General features: G+C 42.1%; 1 protein-coding gene and 1 pseudogene across 1 annotated transcript in view; both read left to right on the forward strand.

Moving 5' to 3' along the window:
- The window catches only part of LOC101985713, a 21,741-nt pseudogene extending 4,036 nt beyond the window's left edge, over positions 1–17,705 (forward strand).
- A 132-nt stretch (positions 17,706–17,837) lies between these two features.
- The window catches only part of LOC101985992 (cytochrome P450 2D27-like), a 4,879-nt gene continuing 4,425 nt past the window's right edge, over positions 17,838–18,291 (forward strand). Inside the window, 1 exon segment of the mRNA XM_026782414.1 lies at positions 17,838–17,916. Within this exon segment, the coding sequence (XP_026638215.1) occupies positions 17,838–17,916 (79 nt within the window).

Here is an 18,291-nt window from a genome sequence, read left to right on the forward strand (position 1 = left end):
AAAAAAAAAATTGTCGGGTGGAGTAGATCAGGAGGTGATGAAGAGACAGAGGAGGGAACGAAGGGGACAATGAGAGGGAGAAGCATTGGGACAAAGGAGGAAGTGAGGTCGTTGTGCCGCTGTCCAGGTGTGCAGTGATTGACTGGATCACAGGCAAAGGCCGTCGATGGCTGAGGGGTTGGTGACAAAGCGCAGACAGAAGTCAGTACTCTGTGGTTCCCGTGAGGAAGTGTGAATGACGTGTTGTGGGATTCAGCACAACTCTTGTTTGGGGACAAATGTTGGTGTAGATCCCCAGGATCCTGAGGTGTCACACATGGTTAGGGGTCTCTCTCTGCTAGAGAAGCTGCTGTCCTCCCAGCTCAGCTTGCTGCAGTGAAGGGATGCAGGAGAATGTCTGCTGTAGGAAAGGTGTCAGATTCCAGGAGGATGGGCTGATCCTGCTGTGCTGTCTGGGGCCATCTCTCCAGACCGGGGAGAGTGCTCCTGGCCAGCCTGTGGACATGACATAATGGGTGTTTCTCACTAGGAAAGCTCAAGAATCTTGGAATTTTGGGGTTTTGTGGGTCCCTGGAGTACATGGAGGTGTGCAGCAGCCCTCAGGGCTCATCTTAGTCTCTGTATAATCTGAAGCCAGACAGTAGCATCCCAAGCCCCATCCTCTATGGCATGCTTGAGACCCAACTGTATGCAGACACTATTTTTAGTATTGCTTGTGAAATAGAAAATGTCCTCCCACCGACTCTCTGTCATGAAATGTTAGGGAATCCTCCATCACCCATCATGGTCTGACCATGGCTTTTGTAATGTTCAGGACCAAATGCTCACCATGCTGGAGTAACTTTACTTCACAGTCCCACCCCCTTGCTGTCTACAGGAATAGCCACATCGATTGCCAACACCCCTTCTCTCCTCCTCCCCCCCTTATTTTTATCATGCATTTGTGGGTATTTGCTTGCGTGTGTGTGGCACCTGAGGAGGACAAGAGTGCACAGTTTGTTGCCAACCTCCTGCTGGTCCTGGGAGTCAAGCCTGGTCATCAGGAAGCGAAGTCAGTATGCTTCACTGTAGGGACATCTGGACAACCCTCCTCCTTCCCCGTTAGTGGATCTGGAAGGTCTTACTCCAGTCTGAGGCGATGTCCTACAACCTCTTAAGCTCTGCATGTGTGGCATGTCAGACGAGTGACTTTTCTATGTCCCTGGGAGCAGGGGTTCTCTGGACATTTGTGCCCCATGCTCACAGTCCTCAGCCCAACATAACCAGCATGCGCAGCTGCCATGGACTCTGCCCCCACCTCCTGATGCCCTCCAGAGGGTAAGCACCTGGGGAGGGAAGAAGAGGTGGGAATCTTCATCTGTTTGATTGCTTTTATCTTGGTCTCTTTAAGGGATTTGTTGATCTTTTCTGATTTTTTTGTTTGTCTTCTTTTCCGTTTCTTTCAAGGAAATTTTCATTTCCTTTTTAAGGGCCTCAATTGACTTCATAAAGTTATTATTATTATTTTGGGTTTTCAAGACAGGGTTTCTCTGTAGCTTTTGGAGCCTGTCCTGGAACTAGCTCTTGTAGACCAGGCTGGCCTTGAACTCACAGAGATCTGCCTGCCTCTGCCTCCCAAGTGCTAGGATTAAAGGCGTGCGCCCACCACCGCCAGCCCTCTATAAAGTTATTTTTAATGTCATTTTCTACTGCTTCAACTGCGTTGAGATGTTCAGGTCTAATTGCTGTAGAACCACTAGTTTCTGGTGTCGCTGTATTGCTATTTGTGTGTATTCTTACCCTGTTGTTTACCCATCTCTTTTTCAAATTGGTACAGGTGGAGCCTGTGCTTTAGGGGACCCCTTTTCCTCCAATTGAAGTAGCTGGAGGCTGTGGCTCCGTTGAATGCTCCTTCAGATGTATGTAGGGTTGAGCTTCTTGTGATTGTTTCTCCAGATGTGTATGGGCTCAAGCCTGAGATGGTCACTTCTCAGTGCAGGTAGGGTCACAGTTTCCGTGGTCACTACTCCAGGTGCGGGTGTTGCTGGCATTCCAGAGATTGCTCCTCTAGGTGCAGGCAGGCCTGAGGTTGAGGTTCTAGTGGTCTGATAGCTTCTGGAGACCACTGCTGTGTCCATGGACTAGCACAGCACTGATGCTGTCTCCTGGCATAGCCTTCCTGGAAAGCCTCCACCTTTCTCTTCTTTTCTTCTTAAATACCTGTGCACACTGTAACCTGTTTAAAGATTTTTTTTTTTTTTAGTTTGGCTCCATTTTAACTGTGCTCCCGTAGTATTCTTTGACAGCATGACTCAACCTTGAATTGCTAAGCTGCAGATAGGCCCTGTACTTGAGGCTCTGGCACATAGCTCCACCCTCTCCTCAGGAATGTAAGAGCTGAGCCTTAAGCCTGCTGACCTGTCCAAAAGCTGTCTAATTGGCACTAGTCTTTAAGCAAGAGCTGCATTCACCTGTTTTGCTCTAGAAAGTTGGTGTCCATACTCTGGAGGAGATTTTGCTTTGCTTGCTGCTTCTACTCTGTGTGCTGGATGTTCATATGCTCTGCTACACAGCAGTGCCCCTTGAAGAAGCCATATCCAGTTTTTCTCTTTTTTTCACTTTTCTTGGGCCTATGGGGAAATTAAGGCCCCAAACTGGGTGCCATTTACTTGGAATTTTCTTTGGGCTTCTAACCAGCTCCCAAATAAAGACACAGAGACTTATTATTATTTATGAATGTTTGGCCTTAGCTTAAGCTTGTCCCACCAGCTCTTTAAACTTAATATAACTTGTTCCTATTCATCTACATTTTGCCTTGGAGCTTTTTTCTTCTTTTTATCTTTCTCTCATTCTATATGTTGTAGTTTCCTGCTTCCTCTATGTCTGGCTCTCTGGCTCTTGCTGTCTCACTGTGTCTCCTTTTCTTTCTTCCTCAGGCCTAAATTCCTCCTACTACCTACTCTTCTGCATATACCACCTCCCTCACCATTGGCCGTTCAGCTTTTCATCAGCCGAAACAGGTGCCTTATGCAGCCAAGGTAAAAGAACAACATATCTTTATGTAACTAAACAAATGAAACACATCTTTACCTAGTTAAACAGACATTCAGCAACATAAAAAATACAATACAATTTTACATAGTTAAACAAATGTATCACAACTCTACATAGTTAAACACATGCGACATAGCTTTACATAGCTAAATATTCTTTTTTTTTTTTTTTGGTTTTTCGAGACAGGGTTTCTCTGTGGCTTTGGAGCCTGTCCTGGCACTAGCTCTGTAGACCAGGCTGGTCTCGAACTCACAGAGATCCGCCTGCCTCTGCCTCCCGAGTGCTGGGATTAAAGGCATGCGCCACCATCGCCCAGCTCATAGCTAAATATTCTATGACAGCCAGATGTAGGCAAAGAAATAAGGACAAGATCTCAACTTGTTTACATCTCCATGCTTTGGACTTTTCGTCAGTCCCAGCACACTCCTGAACAAAGCCATATGCAATGTGAATATCTGTCATTTGTTTCCAATAAAGTATAAAGTCCTTTGATTTGGCAAAATACTGAATGTTGCAGGATATTTCATCAAACCATGAACTCCAAGGTTGCATCATTTACTGGAAAAACCTGTTCCTAGTTGTGGCGTGGCTAGGCTTTACTCCAAGTGCCTTTTGCTTGAATATTATAAAAAGGATTAAATAAAGTTAATCATAGGTCAAGAGGTAGAGCAAGTTACCAGTTGACAGGAAGTGAACATAATATTATGAATATAAAATGATAGAGAATGAGGGAGTAGACAGGAGGGTAGATAGAGAGATGCACAGGAAGTGGAAAGTGGGGATATGGAGTTTGGAGAGAGTTTTTTGAGGTGGTGGAGAAGAGAATTTGGGGGGATCATGGATGGGTAGAATGCCAGCTAGGTGCTTTCTATGCCTCTCTGAGCTAGCAGGATTTTCACCCCAGTATCTCCCTCCCAAGTCTTTATTGATAAAATAGAACGATTGAGTTTTTGTTGAACATAATAGCTGAAAAAATTAGAGGAATGTTTGAGAGAGAACACTGGCTTCCTTGCTGATATAGGAGGCTTAGGGCAGTCCACAGTGACACATCTATGATGTCCACCATCTCAGAGGAAGCTGTGTGCCAAATGCCTTGGGATAGGCCTTCATGGAGTCAGCTGAAGGAGGAAATTCATGGAGCCTGGCAAGCCTTTGGTAAAAGGAGGGGAGAAGTGGACCGAGATCAGCATTTCTAGAAGGGAGATAACCCACGTCCTCTGTCTCTGGAAGCCACACAAGCCTGTGAGATTTTTCAAGGTAGAATATTTCTTCTGTTCACCCTGGGCTGCAAGAACCTAAAGGCTGGAAGAGAAGGGGAGGCATGTTTTGGGTGAGAATAATCAGGTCTGTGACCTAGTAAAAGAGGCTGGGAACTGAGACTAGTCCAGGTGGACACTGAACAAAATCATCACACAGGGCCAGTCAGATAGCCAGTGGGTAAAGGAATTTGCTAAGCAAGGCTGGAGACCTGACTCAATCTCCAGGACTCATTTCAGGTGGAAAGAACTGACCCCACAAGTGTTTACTGTCTTCTACACTCTCACAACAGCAAGTACGCTTACACACACACACACACACACACACAACATACCAAGCAACATATACACCTATACATGCATGTACACTATGCAAACACTCTTACACATATGAACGCACACTATAAACAAACACATACACTACACTCATCCTTACATATACACATAAACACATGCTATGTACACATTGTGACAGGGAAAGGCAGTGCAGAGATTCCTCCATCTCATATTCTTGATGAAGCTGTTAGGTTTGACTAGAATTTGATCTCCTTGATGGAAAATCTTGTGGAAAATTACCCATCTCTATTATATTGAATTCAAGGAGAGGTCCCAGCCAGCTTATCTTTTTTTTTTTCTATTGAACTGCCTCCTTGTGCAAATCTCTCTCTCCAGCTAACTGCTTATCTTGGCTTCAGTTAAATCGCTTGCTTGCACAAAACCTCCATGGAGCTGCCAAGCAAGATAGCAGGATGTGGGGTTTTTGCCTTTAAAGCCTCTTGTTCTAAACAAATTAAGCCATACTTGGGTCCCAAATACTTGAGTATAGTCCCAGCCAGCTTAAATAAGGATATTTAGTTGTCTTCACATTAATTTCATGTTAGCTGTCTACAGACATTAGGTGATGAATGCTCTCCCAATGTTCTTACACATCCAAGGGCATCTTGCCAAAGGCTTCCCAGAGCACAAGGCACTTATGGGTTCACAGTATAGCATGTTGACTGAGCATGGAATGACCTGAGATCCTGTCTAGGCACCCTGAGATTTGACTAATGCCTTCCTGTTTGAGGTGGAAAAGGTGAGAATTGGGGGTTGTAGTATCAGGAAAGGACAGGCAGGACACCGCAGGCATGTCACATAGTAACCAAGTATCTGGACTTCCTGGAGACAATGGAAGGTTATTGTGACCTTCTATCCATGGTCCTCTATTGTATGATGTTTTGTTTGAGTTCTTACAAAGCATTCAACTTTTGGGGCATAAATTTATAAAATATCCATTTTCCTGTTGCTTTGCAGCCACTAGCACCAATTGTACCCAGCCGAGTCCCCACTGGCTGCCTTTTCCTTTGTTCCCCAAGACCTTTAGTAAGTCTGGAATTTTCCTGCTGTAGCATTCCACAGCAAATGACACAGGCACTTGGTTTCCAAACACTGCTGGAGTGAGCCACTTCCACACTTTCTTTCATGCAGATGGCTGGCTCTCCCCGCAGGTTGTGACTTCCCCTGGACACCTCCTCAGACTGCTGAGGTAAACTCATCCAGTCAGTTCACAGTCTATATTCTGCAGTCAGACTTGCCCAGCTTCACATTTCACCACCAGCAGCAGCAGCAGCAGATTTGGTGAGACAAATGGGAATACTTAAAGAGGGGAATTAAATTTAAAGAAAAAAAGATTTTCTCCTGTGATTCAAAAAAATATATAGGAAACACTGTTCCTATATGGAAGGAGTTAGGTCTCTGTCTGATCACACGATGGATGGTTTAAAAATGGAACATAAACGATGGGATAATTCACGTAGATGGAACTTACATAATGTCAATTATAAACTATTATTGGTTTGATAATTCTTGCTTTATCCCTAAAAACATTGGTTAATATGAGTGCCAAGTTGCTTGATCTAAGTATCGAGATACAGGCCTTGGAAAAGGTTGCTTTTGGGGTTCAATGTGGGCCCGTATTTCCATGTAGGGCCTGAGAAAAGCATATGGCTCCTTTAAGTGTTTGTGCCTATTTGTCAGTCCGCGAGCAGCCAGTATGGTAAGTGGGAACCAAAAACAAAGTAAAAATACCTGCACAGCACAAGCACCAGCATTCTAGAGCTTTAGGAAGGTTGAATGCAGTTTCTAGTCTTAAACCTTCAACCTGGCTGCAAGCTTTATGTTTGACCTTCCCAACCCACCCCAAGAATTGGAGCAGCCAGCCCATAGAGCACTCTGAGGATCCAAGTATAGCTTAACAGTCTGAAGTTTTCATGTGCAGTCAAAAGAGGCTAAACTATATTCAGTAAAAGAGGTCCAGTCAGAAAAACCTCTAAACAGGTTCCCGTGTGTTTGACAATGTTTGTAGTATTAAGAAAGAAAGTGGGCATAGACAGTATAGAAGGAAATAGTGACTTTAAAAAATAAAATAAAGTCTTAAAAGTAAATGCAAAAGAAAAAAAAAACCACATAAAGATGGCGAATACACAGGAGTCTGATTCCAGTGTGCTCTTGTTTTGATTTTGAATTTTTTTGATTGCTGAAAAGCAAAGGACAGCTGCTAAGAGACCTGGAATTGAAAGATGTACTATTGAAATAAAACAGACTAGATACTTTAAAAAATGCCTTAACTTTAAAAATGTCAAAAATGTATTTGTCAAATGGAAAATGTATTTGGAGAAGTGGTTATGTTTTTGTTTCCATAGGAAGCAAGAGGCTGTGGACTTGTTCCAGGTTGATATGGATCTGATGCGATCAAGGGATACCTCTTGAAACTTTAGAGATAAAATCTATCAACAGAGGTTATAAGTGATCTTCCCAGGACTTGGTCTTTATCTCAATTTTTTTCTCAGATATGCCTAGGGATGCCCTTGCCCACATTCAGCAGAAATCGTTCTAGAGAAAACAATGTCTACATTCCCAAGATTTAGGTTGTGGGAGGCCTTTGATTATTTTGTAGGTCATGTATGTTTGCTATAATTTAGGGGAATATAGGAATATAGGATAAAAAATAATTATTAATCTCAGGTATTTTGGCTTTGGTATGGACTTTGGCATATGGATACAAATCAAAGAATATTTGGTTACACTGTATATATGTTTTTATTCTTGTTTAAAGGATTTTTGTATATCGATACAAATTTAAGTTAATTTTTGTTACAACACACTGTATATATTTTTCCATTGTTGTTTAAAGGATTTTGTATATTGATTTAGTGTTATTTTTGTTACAACATATTGTATATACATTTCTGATCTTATTTAAGGTATGGTACTTATGCAGTTCATTTTAAAAATGTAAGGTAAAGTTCTAGTTTTTGAAAACTATTCTTATAAACTATTTAGGATAATCAAGAATTAGTTGGTAGTCATTTATAACAATCAAATTTGAAGATCTGTTAGGTGTGCTTTCCAGATCATATAGAGATAGATTTTAGAAAGATAGATGGTCTTAAAACTTTTCAAATACCTACAGAATATGGCATTTAAAATGTCTTGCTAATTTAGAGCTTTTCATGACAATGAGACACATCTGCTCCTGGCAGAACCTATTTACTTCAGAAAGGATGATGGGCATCGAAGAAACTCGATAGGAGTTTGCTTTCATTGTGGCAAGATTAGTCATTTGGGCAAAAATAAAAGCCTGCTTTTGCCTTCATTGCTTAGCTATGTGCTGTGCAAACTGGACATGCAGGACCACAGGAAAGTGACCACTAGACTTTGCTAAAACAAGGAAGGATAGTCCTTCAGAGTTCCTGTTCCCAGAAGAAATTGCCAGACATTCTGCAGGACACAGAGGAAAGTGACTGACAAACAATGCCAATATAGACAGGAGAGTCTTTCAAATTTCCTGCTTCATTGAAAAGTCTGACAGATACTATGTGCCTGTAGACCAAAGATGGATACCCCAATGTTTGAAAGGATCTTTGGGTGACCGTCCAGACAGTTAGATTCTATGTCATTTCTAGAGTTTTTGAAAGTCATTTGCAATGCATGTTTGTGTTTTAAATAGTATATCCTTCTGGTGCCTTTGTTGGTGTTGAAGACTAACTAGTTATACTTGCAGTTTTCCTAAAATATGATAGAAAGTAAGTTATGTATAACATTTTGGATTTACTAAAATAAGATAGGTTATGTATCATTTTCTTTAAATTTACCAGATACAAATGAATTGGAATTCAGTACATTGTGAATGTAATCTTTACTCTATAATTGTTCTTACTGTACAGGTTTACTATGCTAAAGCTAAAACCTTTCATTTTTGTTTAGAAAGAAAAAACTGGGGAAATGTTGGGTAATATTATTTTAAGGTGTGTTGCTTTTTTTTATGCTGCATTTGTTTAATTCTGTGAAGCTGTGATTCTTTGCCTCTCTAAAACACCTGATGGTCCTAATAAAGCGCTGAATGGTCAAAAGCGAGGCAGGAGCAAGGACAGATGCACCTGACAGGCAGGGAGTATAAATAGAAGGTCAGAAAGGATATGGGGATCAATGATAGAACAAGGGAGGAGGACATCAGAAGCCAGGCACTCAGCCATCCAGTAAGGCATGGCATAAACGTGAAAGTAAGACATACAGAAGTAAGAAAAGGAAAAATCCCAGAGGCAAGAAGTATTCAGTATAATTTAAGAAAAGCTGTCAAGAATCAAGCAAAGCTAAGGCCAGGCATTCCTAACTAAAAATAAGCTTCCCTGTGTGATTTATTTGGGAACTGGATGGTGGGCACCCCCAAAAGAAAAATATTAAAAGATCACAAAACAGTTTCTAGAGAAAACAATGCTATTTTGACTGATAAGTTACAAGCCTTAAGAGATATTTAGGTAAAGACAGAGGGATTTAAGGGAGAACCAACCTCGGGATTACATTATAAAATTTAAGAGGAACAGCTCAAGATTTTCAAACAAGCAACCTTATTTTTCCACTCACCTTATGGGAACTGTCAAATAACAGGTATTCCCAAGGCTATATAAGCACTGAATGGATTCCTGAGGAAATGATAGGTTTGAGGAGATTTAAGGAAGCATACCATCTCATATGATATGCACTCACCTCTTGTGAGACAGATGTTAAATTCATGGTCAACTAGTAACATAACTATCCCACAAGATGGGAGAGACTTGGTTACAGTAGTATTGGAGTCAGGTCCTCAATTACAGTGGAAGGCCTGGTAGAAAGATGAGGCTAGACCATTGAACAATGAAGTAGAACTAGAGATGTGGAAATTTCACAAGACCAAGTTCTTGGAGAGGATGATTGTGCTGATGTACAAGACAGTCTCCACATGATGACCACACCTTGGCTCTCTGCACTGCAGCAGCTTTGAATGCTTGGGAGAGAATTTAAGAAGTCAGAAATGGAACTAAGTCAAGGCTTATGAAACTTATACAAGGCTCAAAAGAAACCTTCACTGATTCTTTTTTTACAAAGATAGAATTCAGCTGTTAATAGAATGATACCAAATTCAGAAGATAGACAAATAATAATTGAATCTTTGGCTTTTGAAACTTAATTCACATTTCTAAAGGATAATAAGGCCTTTAAAGGCAAGATAAGCACCCATAGAGGAATAGGTCGTAAGTACAGTGAATATTGAATGTCATAACCATGATGATGATTGGATAGAACAGGTGATTTCCAAAGGCTAGAAGAAAATTCAAAATGTCAGGTGTTTTAATTGTGGCAAACAAGGTCACCTAAAAAGGGATTGTACACAGGGCATTCCTAGAAACAATACTTTTACCAATCTAAACACAAAGCCCTTGCCTTCTGGAGTATGCATAAAGTATAGCAAAGGCTGAAATTGGACCAATGAATATAGACCAATAAGTAACAGACAAGATAACCCTTTGTTGTTGGAAAATGCCTTGGGGGCCTGTTGCATAGCCCCACATCAAACTTGATTCAGTCATTCACCATGGGGGAACTCCTTCCCAGAGCTGTTGAAGGACCTAATGCCTATTGTATAAAACCATACTGCTCTGAAAGATGGAACAGCTTTAGAAGATAAAACAAAAATTTCAAAAGAATTCATAAAACAAATATTATAAAGATTATATTTGAACAAGAGAGAACTCTTGATTAGAAGAGGTGATAATCAAACAGTGTGACAATTCAATCTAAACTAACTTATAAAACTAACAAGTGCTTTTCTTTTTTTTCATCTTTTTTTATTTTATTTATTTATTAAAGATTTCTGCCTCCTCCCTGACCCCACCTCTCATTTCCCTCCCCCTCCCCCAACCAAGTCCCCCTCCCTCATCAGCCCGAAGAGCAATCAGCGTTCCCTGCCCTGTGGGAAGTCCAAGGAACACCCACCTCCATCCAGGTCTAGTAAGGTGAGCATCCAAACTGCCTAGGCTCCCACAAAGCCAGTACGTGCAGTAGCATCAGAAACCCATTGCCATTGTTCTTGAGTTCTCAGTAGTCCTCATTGTCCGCTATGTTCAGCGAGTCTGGTTTTATCCCAGGCTTTTTCAGACCCTGGCCAGCTGGCCTTGGTGAGTTCCCGATAGAACATCCCCATTGTCTCAGTGGTGGGTGCACCCCTTGCGGTCCTGAGCTCCTTGCTCGTGCTCTCTCTCCTTCTAACAAGTGCTTTTCACTTGATGAGATATGACTTGCCAAAAGGGAACCTTCCCAAAGTTAGGGCTGGGGAGGGTTTTGTTGTTGTCTCTCCAGGAGAATGAAGACAACTGGACAAATGAGACATCTGAAGAAAAGGATGAATAACTCAGAGAAAATGTCCCAAGAAAAAGTAAATGGGCCTATTGGTGTATCACATCTCCAACAGACTAAACTTGCACAAATATTCTCAAATGCTTGCCTCTGCTGTTCTCTACAGGCATACAGTGCAAATGGTCTGTTTGTAGTACCACTTTAATTAAAAATTAAAGCTGGATTTGGAGTTGGAGCATGGCTCTTTCCTTCTCTAATCCCAAGCATGTTTGTTAAAGGAAATCAAAAACCTCTGTACTATGTCAGAAGAGCCACCTGGTAGGGGACAGAAGAAAAACCAAAATGAAGGGATATTCTATTGCCTATAATCTCATAATTCTTTGGCTTTATTTTGACTCTTTAAAACTTTTCTCATGGTATAATATTATCTCAAAATTTTATATTTCTATACATATACATACTTATAAAACTTTTCTTCATGATATCAATGGTCTTATAGAGTACTATCTAATTCTAGAAAAAGGCTTCATCTGGCTTCCCATACATGATTTACAGTTTGAGTCTCTCAGGTAACTAGGAATTAAGATATATATGCTAGAGATATATAACCAATTATGGTCCTTTAACCTCTTTGAGATCTGCTTCATATGACATTAAAATGTTTAAGTTTTCTGCAGGAAATCATGACCATGCCAAACAGCAAATTTTGAAGTCTCTAAAAGGATGATGAGGCCCCACAATTCCACCAGAACTATGACAACACCACTGTACTGACAAACACCATCCAAAGATCAGCTTTGGACCCCAAACTTCTCAGGACAATTTCAAGGTGGTTAACTGAGATGGTCCAGCCTCACAGACTACTCCAACCAGGACTTACGATAAGCCTTACACTTTCCCTTTACCCAGAGACTGGACAACAAATGATACAGCTAGCTCTCCCAAGGCTTGATAATATATAATTATCCCAGATTTTTTTCAGGGTCCTTTAAAGATAGTATCACCCCCAGACATCTTTCAATCCAGCACACCTTTAATTTCAGAACTCTGGAGGCAGAGGCAGGACATGATAAGATGGGGTGGAGACAGGATCTCAGCTCCTCTTTTGGACAGAGAAAAGAGATAGGTAGGAAGCAATTGGCAGCTGCTCCTGGTTCTCTGGTTCTCTTCCAGGTTTTTATCCCAATATCTGATACCCAAGTGTTTACTGATTAAGATTAACTAGATTAACTCTTCACCCTCCCAGACCACCCTCTCTACCAAGCCCAGGTCAAGGGGAATCCTGAAGAAGCTTCAATGATGAGAACTTGCATATTGTGGTAGCTGGCGTATTCATCGTAGGGAATGTGACCACTTCTATCACATTGTTGTGGACCCTGTTGCTCACGGACCTGCATCTGGATGTGCAACATGCACCTGACTGGGGATGGGAGGGAATAAAGGTAAAGTCGCATTCTCTGAAATGACACAAGATACTTGTGACTCCAAGAAGCAGCTTGACCCAAGATTCAACAAGAGTGATGGCCATCCTTCTCAAATGGACAAAGCCATTATCACAAATGTAGAGGAGGATCAGGGGGAAGTCTTTAGGATTTGTTACACTAAGGAGCTGTTCTACTGAACCACATCGAACAGAAGTGGTTGATGAAATCATAAGGCAGGTGTGGTGTCCCCAGAGATGGCAGACAAGGCCATCATGCCCATCACCATGCTGTCATTTATGAGATGAACTGATATGGAGACTTGCCCCACTGACTTTTATATGACATTCCATGACACTGAAGTACAGGGCTTCCTCATCCATAAAGTATTCATGGACACCCTTATCCTAAGATTGTTCCTGGCAAAGAAAGGTGGTAAAGACCATATTGTAGTCTGAATGTAGTTGGCCCCCATAATCTCATAGGGAGTTGCATTATTAGAGATGTGGCTTTGTTGGGGTGCACATGGCCTTTTTGGAGGAAATGTATCACTGTGGCGGTGGTATTTGAGGTCTCATATATGCTCATTGTCTACTGAGACATTGAGGACTGTCATCTTCTGTAGCACCATGTCTGCCTGTGTCATGTCTCACCATGATGATAGTGGATTAAACCTCTGAAACTGTATACCACTCCATTAAAATGTTGGCCTCTATAAGAGTTGTTATGGTCATGGTGTCTTTTCACAACAATAAAAATCCTACCTGAGACAGACCGAGACCACCACATCCTAGATTTCCACACAGTGATGGAACCAACCTGGGTGTGAGTACATTGCACACATTGCCAAAGATTCCCCAAGGAAGTGCATGCATATTTGGCCTACAGGATGGCAGACATTTGGCATAAATATTTGGCAGATATTTTAGTCAAGCAGGAAATTTAAAGGACTGTCCCACCTTGTATTAACAAAGTTCATCAGTTGTTTCCTCCTATGTTCTGCAGAAAATCTGGCAGACTCTTCTGTAAAGCAGGAATCTCAAAGGACTGTCCTTTTTTGTCTTGGCAAAGCTCAACAGTTCTTTCCTGTGTCTGGCTTGTCCAGTCTGTGCAGCATACTGTCAGGAGTCAAGGCAAAAGCAGTTTTCTGCCCAAATGGCTAGACTTGCTATGTTTAAAACAAATTCTATATGGTATTTCTTTGATGCCCGTCATCCTTTTATGAAATAAATTGGTGCTGACAGGAGCATATGTATCTCTCTGTCATGAAAAACCTTAGGGTATGAAACAGCTCAAATGTCATATTTTGTAGGTCTTCGAAGTGATTAAAAATCATCTGTCTAAAATATTCATATTTCACATTGAAAACATATCTAATGTGACTGCAAATTTGGTTATTATAGATTAACTACTAACCTCATATCTTGGTTATACATTGCATTTTTAAATGAGCTGTATAAGCACAATATCCCAAACAAAAGTAGAAACCTACATACAGTGCAACAAAAATAACTTTAAATTTTTATCCATATGCCAAAATTCATACCAGTGCAAAATATCTCAGAATTAATAGCTGCCTTTCTATCCTATATTTCTATATTTCCCACAAATGATAACGACATACATAACCTATCAAATAACTAACCACAGCCACCCCCACTTTGTGGGAATGTGGGCATCATATTATCCAGACTGCTTCCTGTTGTCTGTGGGTGAAGGCATCCGTAGGGATCCCTGAGAAAATTGAGATAATGGCCAAGTCCTGTGAAAGCTAGCTTACTAGCTAGCTAGCTTTACATTAAATGTAACCATTGTTGATAGATATCACCTGTCAATATTCAGGACCTTCTTCCCCAACCAAATCTGATCCATTTCAAACCTAAAGGAATCTATATCCCCTCGTTTCCTGTGGAAATAAAAGCAAAACCTCTTCTCCAAAGCAATGTATTTTTTTTTTTGCATTTTATTTTAAAGTTAAGGTATTCTTGGGCTGGAGCAATGGCTCATGGGTTAACAGCACTGGCTGTTCTTCCAGAGGTCTTGAGTTCAATTCCCAGCAACCACATGGTGACTCACAACCGTCTGTAATGAGATCTGGTGCCCTCTTCTAGAGTGCAGGCAGAACAATTTAAGATGAATAAATAAAGTTAAGGGATTCTTAACTGTCTAGACTGGTTTATTTCAGCAGTCCCTCTTTCAAAACTGTGTGTCTTAGCAGCTGTCATTGGCTCGCCAGCAATCAAAAGATTTAAGGTCATGCAGCAACACACAGGTTCCAGATTCCCTGTGTATTTCTCATATCTGTGTGGCTTTCTTTTTTTATATTACTTTACTTCTCTCTTTAAAGAATTCACTTTATTATTTTAAACTATTTCTTTCTTTCTGTGACGATCTATACCCTTTTTCTTTTCTGATGACTATGCACATGGTTAAACCCACCGTAACCTGTTTAGAAGCTTTTAGAAGTGCCTTTGTCTGCATAAACAAACCACTGCTAAGCAGCATGGGCAGTACCTCCATGGCTTTGGCAGCTGACTTCACGTCCTTCCTGGGTCTTGAGAGTCAAGCCTTAAAGCTCGAGGCACTGTGGCAACATGTCTAACCATGAACTGCATGCAACCCCTCAACTCTGGAATGCAAGTGCCCTGCACTGTGACTGGCATTTTTACTGAGCTTTTTGTTCAAACTTAAGGTACCAGCTGCTAATAGGCTCACTATCCAGCAGAAACTCTTTTTTAAATTAAATTTATTTTTTTAAAAAAAACACTCTTTTCTCATTTTACATACCAATCCCAGTTTCCACTCCTTGCCATCCTCACACTTCCCCCACCTTCCCCCCACCTTCCCCCCACCACTCCACTGTCCACTCCTCAGAGAGGATAAGGCTTCCCATGGGGACTCAACAGAGTCTAGCACATCACCTTGAGGCAAAACCAAGACCCTCCCCTCTATATCTAGGCTGAGCTAAGTATCCCTCCAAAAAGAATGGGCTCCAAAGAGCCAGTTCAAGCAGCAGGGATAAATCCTGATGCCACTGCCAATGGCCCTACAGACTGCCCCAGCCGCACAACTGTCACCTACATCCAGAGAGCCTAGTTTGGTCCTATGAAGGTTCCCCAGCTGTTAGTTAGAGTGAGTGAGCTCCTACTAGCTCAGGTCAGCTGTCTCTGTGGGTATCCCCATCATGGTCTTGAGCCTTTGCTCATATTATCCCTCCTCCCTCTCTTTCACTGGACTTTGGGAACTCAACACACTGATTTGCTGTGGATCACCACATCTGTCTCCATCAGTTGCTGGATGAAAGGTTCTATGATGACAATTAAGGTAGTCATCCATCTGATTACAAAGGAAGGCCAGGTCAGGAACCCTCTCCACTGCTGCTTCAGCTCTAAGCTTCGATTGTCCATGTGGATTCCTGGGAAAGACAATCATGGTGTGTACTCATTGATAAGTGGATATTACACATAAAGCAATGGATAACCAGTCTATAGACTATGGCCCCAGAGAAGCTAGGTAACAAGGAGCATCCTAAGAGAGAAATACATGCATCTCCCTGGGAAGGGGAAATAGAATCACTGAGAAAATTGGGAGCATGGTGGGGGGGTAGAGAAGGGAGGGAGGAAGGGGAGTCGGAGGGAAGAAGGGGATGAAGAGGAGAACATAAGGCAGAGGGATGGTGGAGATGGAAAAAAGACAGAGAGGGAGAGCTAGGAAAGAGGTATCTTTACTGAGGGAGCCATTATGAGGCCAGGGAGAAACCTGGCACTGGAGAAATTCCCAGCAGAAACTCTTAAAGGAGTTGTATCCTCTTTTTTTCCTGTAAGCTTTCTTAGGTCCTTCATGGAAATTTGGGATCTGTTGGAATGCCAAAATGTACTTGGTGTTCTCTCTCTCTCCTCTCTCTCTCTCTCTCTCTCTCTCTCTCTCTCTCTCTCTCTCTCTCTCTCTCTCCTCTTTATCTTTGGGGGCCTGTCACTCAGCACCCAAATAAATTATAAAAGCCCAACCTTTGTTTGGCTTATTTCTAAGCAACTTTTCTTAAATTATCTTGCCTACCTTTTTCCTCTGAACATTTACCTTTCTCTGTCCTGTGTTCTTTTCTTTCCTTCTTACTCCCCCACTGGCTATGTGGCTGGCTGGCTGACCCCTAGCGTTCCCCTCCTTTTTTTGCTTCTCCCTCATCTGTTCTCCTCCTCCCATTATTCTCTCCACCTGGAAGCCCCGTTTATCCCTCTCCTGCCTAGCTATCGGCTGTTCAGCCTCTTTATTTAGACAAATCAGGTGTTTTAGACAGGAAAAGTAACACTTGACAGAGTTAAACAAATGTAACATAAAGAATGAAATACATCCCTGCATTATTTAAAAAATATTCCACAGAATAAAAGAATGTAACACATCTTTAACTAATATTCCAAAACATTAGTTCAGAATGATGATCTAGCTCAGGAGCCTCCCGTGTTTTCATTTTGGTAATTAACATTTATCCAGGAAATATATATGAGAGTGATTCTTAATATTTTACATACATCGTTGCAAGCATAGGTTCTGTGGTTTGTAAGTCCATAGGTAACATCCTATCCTACCACCAGGAGTAAAGTAACCATCTGGGTATGAGAGCTTCACCAACCTGAACAACCTCAGCTCTTCCTTTGCACAAACCAAGCATTCCCAGACAGCACCCTCAGAGTCACATGACCCCAGTCAGTCACATCACTCTTCCCAAGCTGACTGGCTTTGCATCTCCCACCATGCCTAGGGAAAGAAAACACAGACCTAGGAATGGCTCTAGGTGGCACTGTTGGTCTTCACTTCAGTGAACCCAGGAAGTTGAAGCCAGCAAAGGGAAGGGCACACAGGACAGTCCAGGACAGACATGTCCAGCTTCCATTTGTCCTCTTCCAGTGGAGTCCAAAGGACAGTGATTAACTATCTGTTGACATGTGAACAGAGAATTGTGAATCTGGGAACACTGCTGGCCAATGACAGCCCGGGACTCAGTTCCACCTTCCTGTTGTAGACATGGCACATCTGTGCAGCTGACATGGATTCCAAGACGCCAGTCCCCATGGAAGTCGCACTGATCTTACAGGACACAAGTGTTCACGTGGCTGAGGGGCCATGGACTGAGGATGATGGGAAGCAAACAGTGCTAGCAGGCAGATGTTACCAGAGCATCCAGGTCATCTCCCATGAGCTGGTGACAGACCAGGAACCTGCACAACATACAGTGTGTGACACCCCTCACCTGCTCGGTGCACTTACCTCTCAGGGCCTCACTCAGCCTGAAGTAGGAAGATCAGACCCAGTCAGCACCATGGCTTCTCTTTCACGTCATCATACGTGACACACAGAGGAGAGGTGGAGATCTGAGGAGAGGCAGGTGTGACAACTAGCATCCAGGCCTAGCCACTATGTCTCTGAAGTTACCATGTGAGGGTCCTGGAGCAAGCCAGGAGGAAGCCACTAGCCTGAGCCTATGAGTGACCAGAGCACAGTTGTCTCTGTCCCCCCATTCATGACTGTGACCCAGGTTGGTGTCCTGACCCCATTCACAGGTCTGTTCAGGCCAAGTTGGAGCTGGACAAAGGCACTTGTCTGTGCTCCAACTTAGAGCACTATCCTCTTGATTAATAAATAAATAGGTAAATTTAAAAATGTATAATGGTAAACAAAATTACCATCCAGAAATTTAATAACATTTTGTTTCTACTATGGATTGTTATGACAAACAATGCTGCTATGAACATAGTTGAGTACATGTCCTTGTGGTACTATTGAGTATCCTTTGGGTATATACCCAGAAGTGGTATTGCTGGGTCTTAAGGAAGGTTGTTTCCTAATTTTGTGAGAAGTCACCATACTGATATCCAAAAGGGCTGTACCCATTGGCACTCCCACCAGCAGTGGAAGAGTGTTACCTTTACCCCACA

The sequence above is a fragment of the Microtus ochrogaster genome, chromosome 15, assembly GCF_000317375.1.
Source record: "Microtus ochrogaster isolate Prairie Vole_2 chromosome 15, MicOch1.0, whole genome shotgun sequence".
NCBI lineage: Eukaryota > Metazoa > Chordata > Mammalia > Rodentia > Cricetidae > Microtus > Microtus ochrogaster.